This window comes from Globicephala melas, chromosome 1 (genome assembly GCF_963455315.2).
Source record: "Globicephala melas chromosome 1, mGloMel1.2, whole genome shotgun sequence".
NCBI lineage: Eukaryota > Metazoa > Chordata > Mammalia > Artiodactyla > Delphinidae > Globicephala > Globicephala melas.
The window spans coordinates 144,413,800-144,428,679 of record NC_083314.1 but is presented as its reverse complement, the minus strand read 5'-3'; the positions used below and the strand labels follow the sequence as shown (position 1 = coordinate 144,428,679).

Here is a 14,880-nt window from a genome sequence, read left to right as displayed (position 1 = left end):
ATTCCCATTTTATAGATGAGGAATCCAAGGTTTAGAAATGTTAAGTAACCTTCCCAAGGTTACACAGATAGTAAATGACAAAGCCCAGGTTCAAATCCAAGTCTATCAGAATCAAAGTTCATGCCCTTAGGCACCACAATAACAGTCTTGCTGGGTGTGACGATTATGGGGCCCTGGGAGCCACCTAAGGCCAGGGCAGTGTTTCTTGCCTCTTTCAAACTATGACGTTTATGTGAAATTAACATAATTCCAGACATACTAGGTAAAGGAGAATTTCCATGGATTAGCAAACAACAAACAAGAAATAAAAAGAGGATTTAAGAAATAGGATTATAGATTTCACAAATGGCAGGATGTTTTTATGCCTGCCAAGCAGCAGTCTTACCTAAGCTGCTGCCTAATCCGATTCAAAGTCAAGAGAGAGCTCTTTCTGCGGATACGACAACGGGGAGTAGAGGTAGCTTCATCCTGAACTGGTTCTTTGGCCTCCCTGCAAGATACCACAGCAAGGTTATGGAAAGCAGTTTGGGGCACCGGGGATCAGCAGCAGGACTAGAAGATAGTCAGGTAGCCTGATTGGCTCCTATTCTTTCTGCAGCTACTTTGGAAGGAGCTAATCACACTGTGCTAAAAAGTTTGTAACTGAAGTTTGACTCAAACCCAGAGATTAAAGTTTGCCAAAAGCTTATCATTTAAATCAGACTCATCACCTCTCCCAACTAGAGATCAGAACATACTAATCCTAGGCAGAGTTTCTTATCCTTTTTTAATTTCTGACATATCAATGAATTTACTGTCCACTCAAGGTTAGCAGAAATGCAGCCATATTTTCAATACAAAGCATTTATCAAGCAAACTAGGTAAGCCAGGTGCTGCAGTTTCTGAGCAGGAAACATTGCCATTTCAGGCTCGTCACATTCCCTGTGCAGCCCATTATTTATAAACATCGCCCAATGTCAAACTGCAGAGTCTTTTCTAGATGCATTATCTTCTTGTACTGTATGTATTTGAAAATGGCTTCCAGTTTAAAAGAAAAAAACCCAAAAACCTAAGAAAATCACTGTTAAAATGTGGCAAAGAGCCACAGCAAGTAATGAAATCCAGGACTGTGAAGCAGTTCAGGTTTGGGAAATTATCTTCTGGAGCCGTGATCCCCAAAGGACAGCTGGGTATATCAGAATCACCCAAAGAGCATCTCAAAATGCAGATTCCTGGGCCCAACGCTTGGAGGTTGATTTCCTACATCTAGGGAAAGGCTTAGAAATCTGTATTTTGGAAAAGCTGGTGATTCTGTGACACAGGCAGATTTATCAGCTGTGACCCACACTTTTCACATCATGTGAAGGATCTCGATTTGCTCTGTGGGAGGCAGGGAAGCATCCCCAGTTACCTCTTTTTGATGTTTTCTGGTTTCAGAATCACAGAAGGCACCACCAAGGATTTCTGTCCCCCCCTGACAGGAGTAAATGTTCTTTCTTCACTAGTCTCTATCGTTTTCAAAGCTGGGACTCGAGTTCTCAGGATCATGCAACCATCAGGTGAAGCCTTCTTGTCATCCTCGGCCCAACACTGCTGAATCTCTCCAGCTTTCTCTGGGGTTTTCAGAGCTGCAGATGAGTTCTGAGGACCATCAGGCTGAGACCTCTTTGAAGGCGAGGTGATCTCAGAGAAGGCCACTTTCCGTTTCATTCTTCCAGGAGACTCCAACGAGGCCCATGAAGTCTGCTGGGAAATCCTAGTGTTATGTGTCCTAGGGAAACCTAAGTTCAAGAGAAATCACCATAGACAATGTGTGAATTTTATAACTAGCACTATATACACACCTAATATCTTTATAGATAAACTCATTCACTGAGTGATACAAAGACATGAATTATCCATATTTTGAATTATTCTATGCTTTCTTTTCCTGTGCCAGGTAGCTCTTATTATTTTTAGTCTCTCTCTTAAATTCTACGAGTAATTTTGCTAGCTAGAACCATAAGCCAACAGTTAAATGAGCCTTTATAGATAAATGTTCAGGTCAGGTTTTCTGTGAAGTAATCTACCAGAAGAGTGGTTCTCAACCAGGGTGATACTGCACATCCTCAGGCCCCATTCAACAACATCTGAAAAAATTTATACCAATGAGACTCTGTTGAGTAATACCAAGTCCTAGATTTTTCTTAACCCAGATTATATCTACCAACAGAGAGAAGATGGGTCCCCGGGGGTGGGGGTGGGGGGTAACCAACTGGGTTCTAAGAATACACAGAGCCACATTTGGATCTGCTCCTCTCTCACCATGACCAAAGGCACCAAGAACCTGGACATTCATTCACAGATAGCAATTGAGCTATTAAAAGATATGTGGGACTTCCCTGGTGGCTCAGTGGTTAAGAATCTGCCTGCCAATGCAGGGGACATGGGTTCGATCCCTGGTCTGGGGAGATCCCACATGCTGCGGAGCAACTAAGCCCGTGCACCACAACTACTGAGCCTGCGCTCTAGAGTTCACAAGCCACAACTACTGAGCCTGCACACCACAACTACTGAAGCCCACATGCTCTAGGGCCCTCATGCCGCAACTACTGAGCCTGCGAGCTGCAACTACTGAAGCCCACGTGCCTAGAGCCCTTGCTCTGCAACAAGGACGCCACCGCAATGAGAAGCTCGTGCACCACAATGAAGAGTCACCCCTGCTCGCTGCAACTAGAGAAAGCCCGCATGCAGCAACGAAGACCCAACGCAGCCAAAAGTAACAGGGCAGATGATACACATAAACGTCTATAGTATGAAGTTTAAAAATTGTCCTAAAGCACCTAAGTGCTAATAAACGTGGCTTTTGAGACAGACCTTGAAAGAAAGGCAAAATTTCAACAGAGTTGAAGGGGGAAGGAGGGGAATAAGTGGAGAGAATAAATGAGATTGATGTGAGCTAAGGCAACGAGGCAGGAAAGCACTGGGCAGAGGAGTTCACTTTAGTCACAGCACAGGGTGTGTGTGGAATAGCTGCAGACAAGGTAAGAAGTCATCTAGTACCTGTGTGGTAAATATGAGGGTAACTCATGTCTAGATTAATGTAAAAATGTCCCAAAGTCCTAGTCTCCCTCATGCCTCATTTCCCCATCTTTCTGTCAAAAACAATCCAAAATATTTTCATCATATCTGCCTCATCTAATTATGTAACTGTGTCAAGTTTAAATTTTTTACCCTAACTTTCAAGGTCCTACAAAATCAACAGTGAAAAAAACACTCAATTATTTCTAAATGGTGGTATTACAAATTATTTCTCTAGTAGTCTTCTGCATTTCCAAAATGGTTTATATGTTTATATTCAGCTCCTAAACATTTGTATTCTTGATAGCTCCTACTAAGGAGCTATCAAGAATGCAAATAACTTATACTCAATGAACTTGGCACATAAATAGAAAAATTAAGGACACATAATAGGATGAGGATGAGCTCTCAGAACAGCCATGGAGTAGCTTTCAGATATATCATTAGTGAAAAAAGTTAAAATGGAAAAGAATACATCCAGTATAATACCCTACTGGGTAAGAAAGAATGGGAAATAAAACTATAATAAAATAAAAATTATATGCATGTTTGTATATGACTGTGTGTATATATGTCTGTGTGTGTTTTGATTTATCTGTTGATATTTGCAAAAACCAAAGGAAAAATAAACCAGAAACTGATAAAATTGATTACCTACAAAAGATGAGGTAGAAACAGGGAGCAAGGGTAAAGAAAGGAATGGGGCTTATCTGAGTACACTTGTCTTAAATAGTTTTGACTCTTTAACTATGCTAATGTTTTAAATGTTTTGAAAATCAAAGATGGGAAAAGCCCTAGAATTAAACAGAAATGAAAGAACCTAACTGTATATCACCAATAAAATAACCATTGGTGGAAGAAAAAAATTTAATCAAAGTAACATTACTCCCTCAGTGGAATATATTCTAAAGGCATAAAAACGGCAAATCAATTTTGATTTGGAATTATGGAATGTGGGAAGGATGGAAAGAACCCCATAGTATAGATTAGAAGTATGAGTATGAATTTAAGAGTTGTAATACTATAACAAATATATATATATATATATTTCTTAACTCCTCCACTAAGGATCTAAAAGCAATGTCACCTTAGTAGCTAAGCTCTTGAAGAATTAGCTAATTACAGGGCTTAACATCACTAATCATTAGAGAAATGTAACAATGACATACTACCTCACACCTATTAGCATAGCTACAATCAAAACCACAGAAAATAACAATATAAAACAACATAATAACAAGATCTAAATAGTTGGTGACAATGTGGGGAAATGGAACTCTTGTGTGTTACTGATAAGAATGTAAAATGATGCAGCTGCTATGGAAGAGTACGGTGGTTCCTCAAAAAATTAAACAGAAAGGAAATTTTACCCCAAATAGCCAAAGCAATCTTGAGAAAGAAAAACAAACCTGGAGGCATCACAATCCCTGATTTGAAACTATATTACTCTTCATTAAATGATGCTGGAAAAATTGGACAGAAGAATTGAAACGTGCAGAAGAATGAAACTGGACTACTATCTTACATCATACACAAAAATTAATTCAAAATGGATTAAAGACTTGAATGTAAGGCTTGAAACCATACAACTCTTAGATGAAAACACAGGTGGTCATAAGCTCCTTGACATGGATCTTGATGATGATTTTTTGGATCTGACACCAAAAACAAAGGCAACGAAAGTAAAAACAAACAAGTGGGACTACACCAAACTAAAAAGCTTCTGGACATCAAGGAAACCACCAACAAAATGAAAAGGCAACCTACTGAATGGGAGAAAATATTTGCAAATCAAATATCTGATAAGGGGTTAATATCCAAAGTATATCAAGAACTCATACAATAGCAGGAAAACAAACAATGAGATTAAAAAATGGACAGAGGACCCGAATAGACATTATTCCAAGTGAAGCTATGCAGATGGCCAATAGGTACACAAAAAGGTGCTCAATGTCACTAATCATCAGAGAAATGAAAATCAAGATGAAGTATCACCTCACACCTGTCAGAATGGCTATCATCAGAAAGAAAACAAATAACAAGTGTTGGCGAGGATATGGAGAAAAGGGAACCCTTATGCACTGTTGGTGGGAATGTAAATTGGTGCGGCCACTATGGATAACAGTATGGAGGATCCTCAAAAAGCTAAAAATAAAACTACCATATGAGGGACTTCCCTGGTGGCGCAGTGGTTAAGAATCCGCCTGCCAATGCAGGGGACACAGGTTTGAGCCCTGGTCCAGGAAGATCCCACATGCTGCGGAACAACTAACCCTGTGCACCACAACTAATGAAGCCAGCGTGCTCTAGGGCCTGTGTGCTGCAACTACTGAAGCCCACACACCTAGAGCCTGTGTTCCGCAACAAGAGAAGCCACCGCAATGAGAAGCCCATGCACCACAACAAAGAGTAACCCCCACTCACCGCAACTAGAAAAATCCGCGCGCAGCAACGAAGACCCAATGCAGCCAAAAATAAATAAATAAATTTATTTAAAACAAACAAAAAACTACCATATGATCCAGCAATTCCACTTTTGCATACTTATCTGAAGTAAACAAAAACACTAACTTGAAAAGACAAATGCACCCCCATGTTCACTGTAGCATTATTTCCAATTGCCAAGATATGGAAACAACCTAAATGTGCATCAATGGATGAATGGATAAAGAAAATATGGTATGTGGGACTTCCCTGGTGGTCCAGTGGCTAAGATTCCGCACTCTCAATGCAGGGGGCCCGGGTTCAATCCCTGGTCAGGGAACTAGATCTCTCATGTCACAACTAAGAGTTAGCATGCCATAACTAAAGATCCCTCATGCTGCAACTAAAGATCCCACATGACGCAAATAAGATCCCATGTGTTGCAGCTAAGACCCACGGAGCCAATTAAATAAATAAATATTTTTTAAAAAAGAAATAAATGAAGCCAATCTTACATAAACTTTAAAAAAATAAAAGAAAATGTGGTATGTATATACAATGGAATATTACTCAGCCATAAAAAGGAAGGAAATCTTGTTATTTCTGACACAGATAGACCTTGAGGGCATTATGCTAAGTGAAATAAATCACACAGAGAAAGACAAATACCATAGGATTTCACTTATATATGGAATCTAAATTAAAAAACAAAAACAAAAATGAAAACCAAGCTCATAGATACAGAGAACAGATTGGTGGTCGTCAGAGGCAGTGGTTGAGGAATTGGGCAAAATGGGTTAAGGTAGCCAAAAGGTACAAACTTCCAGTTATAAAATAAATAAGTCATGGGGATGTAATGTACAGCATGGTGACTACAATTAATACTGTGTTGCATGTTTGAAAGTTGCTAAGAGAGTAAATCTTAAAAGTTCACATCACAAGACAAAAAACTGTAACTATGTATCATGACAGATGTTTCTTTTTTTTTAAATTGAAGTATAGTTGATTTACATTGTTGTGTTAGTTTCTGGTATATAGCAAAGTGATTCAGTTCTATATATATATATTCTTTTCCATTATGGTTTATCACAGGATGTTGAATATAGCTCCCTGTGCTGCCCAATAGAACCTTGCTGTTTATCTATTTTATATATAGTACTTTGTATCTGCTAATCTCAAACTCCTAATTTACCCTTCCCCCACCCCCTTTCCCCATTGGTAACCATAAATTTGTTTTCTATGTCTGTGGATCTGTTTCTGTTTTGTAAATAATTTCATTTGTGTCATATTTTAGATTCCACATATAAGTGATGTTATATGGTAGTTGTCTTTCTCTGACTTACTTCACTTAGTATGATGATTTCTAGGTCCATCCATGTTGTTGCAAATGGCATTATTTCATTCTTTTTTATGGCTCAGTAGTATTCCTTTGTATACATATATATACAAATATATCACATCTTTATCCATTCATCTGTCAATGGACATTTAGGTTGTTTCCATGTCTTGGCTATTGTAAATAGTGCTGCTATGAACACTGGAGTGTATGTATCTTTTCAAATTAGAGTTTTCTCCAGATATATACCCAGGAGTGGGATTGCTGGATCATATGGCAACTGTATTTTTAGTTTTTTAAAGAACCTCCATACTGTTTTCCATAGTAGCTGCACATATGGTGATGGATGTTAGTTAAACTTACTGTGGTAATCATCTCACAATATATACAAATATCAAATCATTATGTTGTATACATGAAACTAATATGTTATAATGCTAAATGTCAATTATATCTCAATTTTTTAAAAAAGGAAATTTTGACACATGCTACAACATGATGAATCTTGAGGACATTATACTAACTTTATTAAACCAGTCAGAAAAGAATAAATACTGTATGATTCCACTTACATGAGGTATCTGGAGAAGTCAAATTCAGAGACAAAAAGTAGAATGGTGGCTACCAGAGGAAGGGGCATGAGGGAATGGGAAGTTATTGCTTAATGGTTGGAGAGATTGTTTCGGAAGATGATGGGGATGGTTATACAACAATGTGAATGCACTTAATGCCACTAAACTGTACATTTAAAAATGATTAAAATGGGGCTTCCCTGGTGGCGCAGTGGTTCAGAGTCCGCCTGCCGATGCAGGGGACACAGGTTCATGCCCCAGTCCGGGAAGATCCCACATGCAGCAGAGCGGCTGTGCCCGTGAGCCATGGCCGCTGAGCCTGCGCGTCTGGAGCCTGTGCTCCGCAACGGGAGAGGCCACAACAGTGAGAGGCCCACGTACCGCACAAAAAAAAAAAAAAAAAAAGATTAAAACGGTAAATCTTATGTGATATATATTTCAAGAGACGTCCAATTAGTACTTGGCTCACTGCTGCACTAACTCAATACTATAGCATGAATTAATATTTTATCATTTTCCTTTAGCCTCAGTATTGCCCACTGTGACCCATTTTACACTTACTGCTGAGCTCCAGCCTCTTCCTTGCCCTTGGGGTGACAGGATGGGAAGGAGTTTGGCGAGATTTGGAGGTGGAGTGCCTTGATTCAATCCTTTTGACCACATGTTCTGCTGTGGTCCAAGAAGGGCTTTCTGTACTTTTAGTTTTGGCTTCCATGGACTTCTGGCATCTAGGGTTGCCTTCTTGTAGCTTATCCAACTGTGCAAATAGTGCTGGAGGTAGTGGTTTGAATTTTTTCTCATTCCAAGATAGTTTAACAAAGAATGTCTTCTCATTTTTCAGATCCATAGGTATCACTTCATCTGGGGCTAAAGCTACTACCTGAATTTAGGAAGTATGGATGATATAAAGAAATAAGAACCCAAAGAGTCAACGAAGGCTCTATGAGAGCTATGATTAAAGAGCATTTAAGTCTGCATCCTTAACCTGGAACAATTACTTTTCTAAACAAAAGAGGCATGGACATGGCATAGCATATTTCCACAGAGTCCTCCTTGCTGATATCCATATCTCATGTTTTCTTTTCTAGTCCATTCTATTCACCCATGCCAAGTTTCCCCATAAAAACTTCTCTAAGCATGCCCCCCTGCTCAATAGTCTACAATGGCTACCCACTCTGCAAGATCAGATTACTTAAACTGATTTTCACTACCTTCTAAAATCTGACCCCACTTTACCTCCTGTGTGCTCAGTGCTCTTCAAAAGGGCTTCCCACCACTAGTCGAGCTTGGCTTGTCACAGTCCTGCTCATTCCCACCATTGTGCTCCTGCCTAAACATGCCCCCTACCTTTCCAAATCCACCCATCTTGCTGCTTCAACTTCTACATCTGCCTTTCACCTCTTCACTCATTTAACTCAGAGATAAATTATTCTGTGGCACATGATATGCTGGGCCCATAGAGTAGAAAAATCTGACTATAGTCATGCCAAGCCATGGTCTCCCTGCCCTACCAACCACCTAGTCACCATGTGACCACACTTCACATCCGGATCTAATCCCATTTTGGGGGCCTAAAGTAGCTTGAGAAATAACCCATATCCTAGTCTCCAAACCAGTGTCTCAATTCAGCCTACAACTCTTTAAACCTGATTTATCATAAAATCTCATAACACACGTTTGCCTGGAGCAATTACACTCCTTGTACTGATTCACTCAAGGTGAAGTCCTCATTTAAGCAAGGATATTCAGCCTCAAAGTGCTTTATGCCTGCCACAATCACAGCTAAATATAATTTCCCACTGAGATACACCTGCTAAGTCCTGCTCATCCCTCAGGTCACAACCTAATGTCACTTCCTCCAGGAGGCTCCTAACACATGGTAAGTGCTCTCGATAAATATTTGTTATTGAAAGGAAGCAGGCAGGCAAGCAGAGGAGGTGACAAACAGGAAAAATGCGTTTCCGTGAGGTAAATGAGAGCCAGTAATAAGCTTAGGAATCAGCCAGAAATAAGCTTCAGGATAGAACTGAGGATCAAGGCATCACCTACCTGCACGTGGCCAATGATGGTCTCGGCATTAATGTTGCTGTTACAGGCAGGGTAATCATACCAGAATATCTCTTGTGCATCAGGCTTCCGGCCCAGCAAATGCTGTTTACAGACAGGGACTTCACAGAATCGGATAAACCATTGTACTCGAGCACGTTTCTTGGAATAAGGTTCAGAATCTAGGGAGGGGTAGATGGAAAAGGTAAGGTTAAAGATAATAAACGTTATCTTAATCCTCACAGTAATCCTACAAGGTAGGTACTATGGCTGTCTCCCTTTTACCGGTGAAGTGATCACATTTCAGGGCCCTTAAATAATTTGTCAAAGGTCACAAGACGAACCAGCGGCAATCTGACTACACCCAGCACCCACGTTCTTCTCACTTTGCTCCACGTCCAAATGGTGCTATCGGTCATCACATAAATTGTATGAGGCATTTGAGAGGAGCAATTCTAATCACAGTTACTGAACAAATTTTGCAAATCAAAACAAAACTCCTAGCAAGACTCAGAGCATCAGCCACTGAGATGACTTCTGGCAAACATATGCTTGCAATCTTCAGCTTTATCATCATAATATACCATTAACATCACTCCATACCAGTGTTAGCTCCAAGTGAAAGGACATGTACTCATTAGTGCCACCATCATCACTGCCTCTTCTCTTCCTTAGCTCTCTTCAGAGAAAGACTGAAGCCATCCAATGTAGCACAATACATGGTTCTAAAATCTATACACAAAGGCCCAAACCTCAAATACAAAAGCTCATCCTGCTGATGTGCTCTCCCTGGTGGATATTAGTTTGATGAAGTTTTCCTCCATACTTGTTGAATATCCTCCCTATCTCTATAATGTAAAGTACCTTCATCCACTCTATCAGTTCCTTCTTTTAGGCATACAAACTGCCACAGGACTAGGACTAACTTCCACATACGCCTCTCCTAGCTTTGGAAAGAAGCAGTTTTGTAATAGTTTAAATTACTATCCTTTTTCATCTTCCTTTCGGAGTTCCGCTCCATTCCCACTTTTCTGTGCTCTTCTCTGGTCTGCAGAGGGCTAACAGCTGAGAAAATCAGCTACGGCTGTGAGTGTGGCCTTGCAGGCACCAGTTCACACTACCTTCCCTTTTGCTCCTCTAGCCTTAAGGGTAGTACTGGCTTTCTGCACTTACTGATCTCTGGGAAACACCACTGTTTGCTTCTCCAGCCTTTTCAACACTTATACACAAGTCCCTCTGGGTAAATAAAACACCTAAAGTGTTTCTGTTTTTCTGACTGAACGTCAATCAAGTGATACACCTACCCAATCCAATTTACTGCCTCCCTAGTAAAAGTAACTTTGCATTTGCAAAGTTACTAACTTCCTCATGCCAAAATTTAAGGACACGTCTCTACTAGAGTGCAAATCACCTATTATTTCCTTTCCTCCTTCTTCCTAAATCCATCCTTTCTCTCCACTCCAACAATCCTGCCTTCATGGCCATTCTTACCCCCTCCTAAAAATAATGCAAAAGCTAAATTCTTGAGCCCTCCATTCCCATTTTTACCCAATATTACTCTAGTGAGTAAGGACATTCACTAGGTGGAAGAGGGTACAGCTGGTGCTTAAGTGAGCCCATAGGCACACCCTATATACTGCTATGAACAGAAGAATCAGTAACCACCCCTGTTCCCACCACGGAGCACTTCCCAATCATTAGTGACAAGGAATACTTTTCATTCCAGCCCCAAACTCACCGTCTTCAAACAACTCAACCAATTTAGCAACATACGGATTTTCATCATCATCCCCTTCAATCAACACAAACTGTCCAACCTGGAGGTCAATCTCAGGCAAACGACCTTCTATTTTCACACTCATTTCTCTAGGAAATAACAGAGAAACATGTTAGGAAATCTCTTAGGGTGGGCCAAGCTCTTCAGACCCCTGGGCACAGAGGAATATGCTCTGTAACTAGAAAACCCCCTGAATAGTTTCTCTCTTCTGACCAATCCTACTAGAAACCAATTTACCAGTAAAATCACAAGCAAGAGTAGATAACATGAATTGAATGAATTGTTTTAGCATGGGTGATTAATCCAGAGGACTTAGGATGAACCCTAACTTCTCTCAGTTATTGACAAAGAACAACAAAGGCTTCCTAAGACATGAAAGCCGCCCAGTAAAAACATCAGATTGTTCAGAGATGTCTTGAGCTAAGAGGATGTAGTAACAACATCCATCCTACCCTGTTATCATGCAGAGTTATACAGAACCTATCTTAAATAGATATGACATTATCATACATATCAAATTTTATTAACCTGACATAATATCTTCCTGTATCACTAGCTGCTATATTTATGCTAACATCTTCTTCCATCAAACAAACCCACACCCCCTTACAATCAATTCATATTCACTGTCCCTCAATCCTCAACCTATAGTACCTAAAACACCCTGGATACAAGTTATTAACAGCTCAGCTTGAAGAAGCTATTAGTTCCAGTCCACCAAAGGACTCTATCACTCACTTGTAGGTTTGGTAGTGCAGTTTTCGATCCAATGGCTTGCCAATCCATGAATAAGTTTGTCTGGTCCTCAGCCTTGTAGGACGGTAGGCCATGGCTCCTGTGTAAAAGTCACTAACTCTGAGTTAACATGACATGCTCTGATGGATTCTAGGGACCAGTCCCTGCTTTCAATGGGTTCAGCCTTCTTTTCTGCCCCTGCTACACTCCCACACATTTTAGACTTAGGAAAAAAAAAACTTTTTTGAGGAAAAAGTCAAGCTCTGTGAAGATCAAACACAGGCAATTCAATATCATCTGGTACTATGCCTTATCTCTTCCTATCCAGGGAAACAGAAAGGTCAAAATGTAAAAAACTATAGATGTTTAGAAGTACTTACTAGGTACAAGACACAATGATAGATGTGAAACATCTAATAATGTGAAACTAAAAGACAGTGATACAGTAGTTGTAAGTATCTTTATAACATTTATAATCTAGGTAGGGATAAAATATAAACACACGAAAGGACAACTAACAGTGCAAAGAGCCAAGAGAAAGCCAGAGAGACTACTGCAAGGTAGAGGACCAGGCTTGTGACTGTTCAGGGAGGAACGATTTCTTAAAGGGGTTTTCTAAAATGAATGTTAAATAATGGGTAGCTATTGCTAAGATGGATGAAATGAGGGTTTCCAAGGGATGGAGGCAAAAACATGCAAGGGGCATTTGGGGGAATGGCAATGGATTTTATCAAATGTATCATTCCACTTACCTTAAAAACAAAACAAAACAAAACCCCAGGGTCACTAACCTGTTCTGCTCTGGCAGTTGGAAGCGGTCTTTTTCTTTGCAGCTGATAGGTCCTAGATATTAATATTGTGAATAGCTGAAAAGAAACAACTATATTAAAGTACATGGGAAAAAAGACATTTTTACTGACAATTCTGAAATGAGAATGAAAACTCCAAACATATTTGACAATCCTCTTTACAATATGGAAGCTACAATCTATGAGTCCTAATAATAATGCCAACTCATTATCTTAAGTTTAAGTTATTAAGAAAACAATCCTTTCCTCTAAATTCAATGCCTTTCTTATAGAGCTAAAGTTTGACAAAACTGGGGTTTAAAAAAAATTTTTTTTTAAATCCAGTCTGACAGAATTTCTCTGAATTACTGATAGAGGGACCAATAATTTCAGTCCATGTTGAAAACAACAGAATTAGAATAGCATTATTGACATCCTGATTAAATAATCTGGTTTCCTAAAGTCAGTAGCATTATGTCCTACATTCTACTTGGGAACATTCTGACCCATAAGATTTTCTGCTTTTAAAAAAGGTATTTTTTAATATAATTTGAGGAAACTAATTAGCAAAAAGAAGATACTGAGTCATTAGTAAATGCACAGCTTACAAATGATGCCTGAATGATCACTATTAAGAACATTTAGAGTAGGATTCACAACACAGTATTATTAAAATCAATCTAATTTTAATTAAATACATTGTAGAAATGAACAAACAGCAGACTGATGAGTTAAAACAAGTAGGAGACTTGTGCTCAAGTAAAAATGCATTTGGACTCATTATATGTAATAATCTTTTGGCAAAAACTTAGTAGAAGTGTTTGAATCTCAATAAATGTTCAAGTAAATATATTAACTCTAACTTACCTTCAATATACGTTCCTTTTAATGGAAGAGGTAACATGGAACTATCAGTAAACTTGTAACTTTTCACCTTTCCGCGATGAAATCAGGCAAAATAGGCTACTGAGATACAGACAAAAGATGCAAGTAAATAAGCTCCATCGTTAAAAAAAATTGGAATATCGCTGAGAGTGCTTTGTAGTAAAGTGGACTCTCCCAACACATTTTCTACAATTCTCGAATAATCTAACTGCAGGATAAATGCTCTGATTTGTCACAGTGTCTATGATATTTGATAACACTGGCACAAGGATAGCACTTTTTCAAACTAAAAGCTGGCATACAGAAGGGCCATCTCCATACTCCTAAGGTACTCATGTATACCTAAGGTCATCAAATCCATGCTTTCAACACCTTTAAATAGAAACCGTATTTTAGTTACTAAAGCATGCACCCTCTTTCAAAAACTAAGCCAAGATAAAATTTAACACTCCTTTTCTAGATCATGAGCTGTGTTCACTGAGACCAGTATAAGCATATATGCGTGCAAAGCTGGATGATTTACCAAAGGGTGAGCAGGCAGGGGTATCGGAAGGCTCTCTGGGCCTGGACCACATAACCTGCCTCAACTCAGCCTGTCACTATGCTCCAGGCCTGCTTTTCCAAACCTCAAACAGACCGAGGTTGTTAGTGCCCTCAGACTTACACAGTTGCTGTTCTCTCTTCCTGAATATCTTTGCAGGGATGGCTCAGGTCTCAGCTCCAGTGAAACTTCCTCAGATAGGCCTTCACTGATACCCAATGGAAAGTTACTCGCCACCCCCTTATACTACTGCCTAAGGTCATGTTCTATTGCACCGACCTATTATCAAAGCCATAAACATTATATTACTTTCTTATTTGTTGTACTTCCTACATCAGAATGTTAAATTCTAAAAGAGCAGGGATCTTGGGACCTTGTCTGTCTTGTTCATAACTGCGTCCCCAGGGCCTAGGTTAGGACTTCACACATAATAGCTGAACAAATTAATGAACGAACTGGGTTTTTTTGTTTTTTTAAATTTTTTGGCCGTGCCAAGCGGCACGTGGGATTTAGTTCCCCAACCAGGGATTGAAGCCACACCCCCTGCATTGGAAGCATGGAGTCTTAACCACTGGACCGCCAGGGACGTCCTGAATGAACTGTTTGTAAAAAAATCACTAGGACAATACCAAGTGTGGTAAGGATGTAGAGCAGCCAAAACTCTCATACACTGCTGGAGGGCATGTAAATTGGTAAAACCACTTTGGAAATTTGGCAGTATATATACTCAAGCTGAA

At 39.6% G+C, this 14,880-nt stretch overlaps 1 protein-coding gene across 1 annotated transcript in view; it reads right to left on the bottom strand.

Moving 5' to 3' along the window:
- The window catches only part of ORC1 (origin recognition complex subunit 1), a 30,512-nt gene extending 16,176 nt beyond the window's left edge, over positions 1-14,336 (bottom strand). Inside the window, exons 1-9 of the mRNA XM_060288072.1 lie at positions 14,267-14,336; positions 13,585-13,683; positions 12,721-12,795; positions 11,933-12,029; positions 11,156-11,283; positions 9,421-9,599; positions 7,933-8,251; positions 1,391-1,760; positions 386-490 (exon numbers count right to left, since the gene is read on the bottom strand). Of these exons, the coding sequence (XP_060144055.1) occupies positions 386-490; positions 1,391-1,760; positions 7,933-8,251; positions 9,421-9,599; positions 11,156-11,283; positions 11,933-12,024 (1,193 nt within the window). The 5' untranslated portion in view covers positions 12,025-12,029; positions 12,721-12,795; positions 13,585-13,683; positions 14,267-14,336. The remainder of the gene's footprint in view (positions 1-385; positions 491-1,390; positions 1,761-7,932; positions 8,252-9,420; positions 9,600-11,155; positions 11,284-11,932; positions 12,030-12,720; positions 12,796-13,584; positions 13,684-14,266) is intronic.
- Between the last annotated feature and the right edge of the window lie 544 nt (positions 14,337-14,880).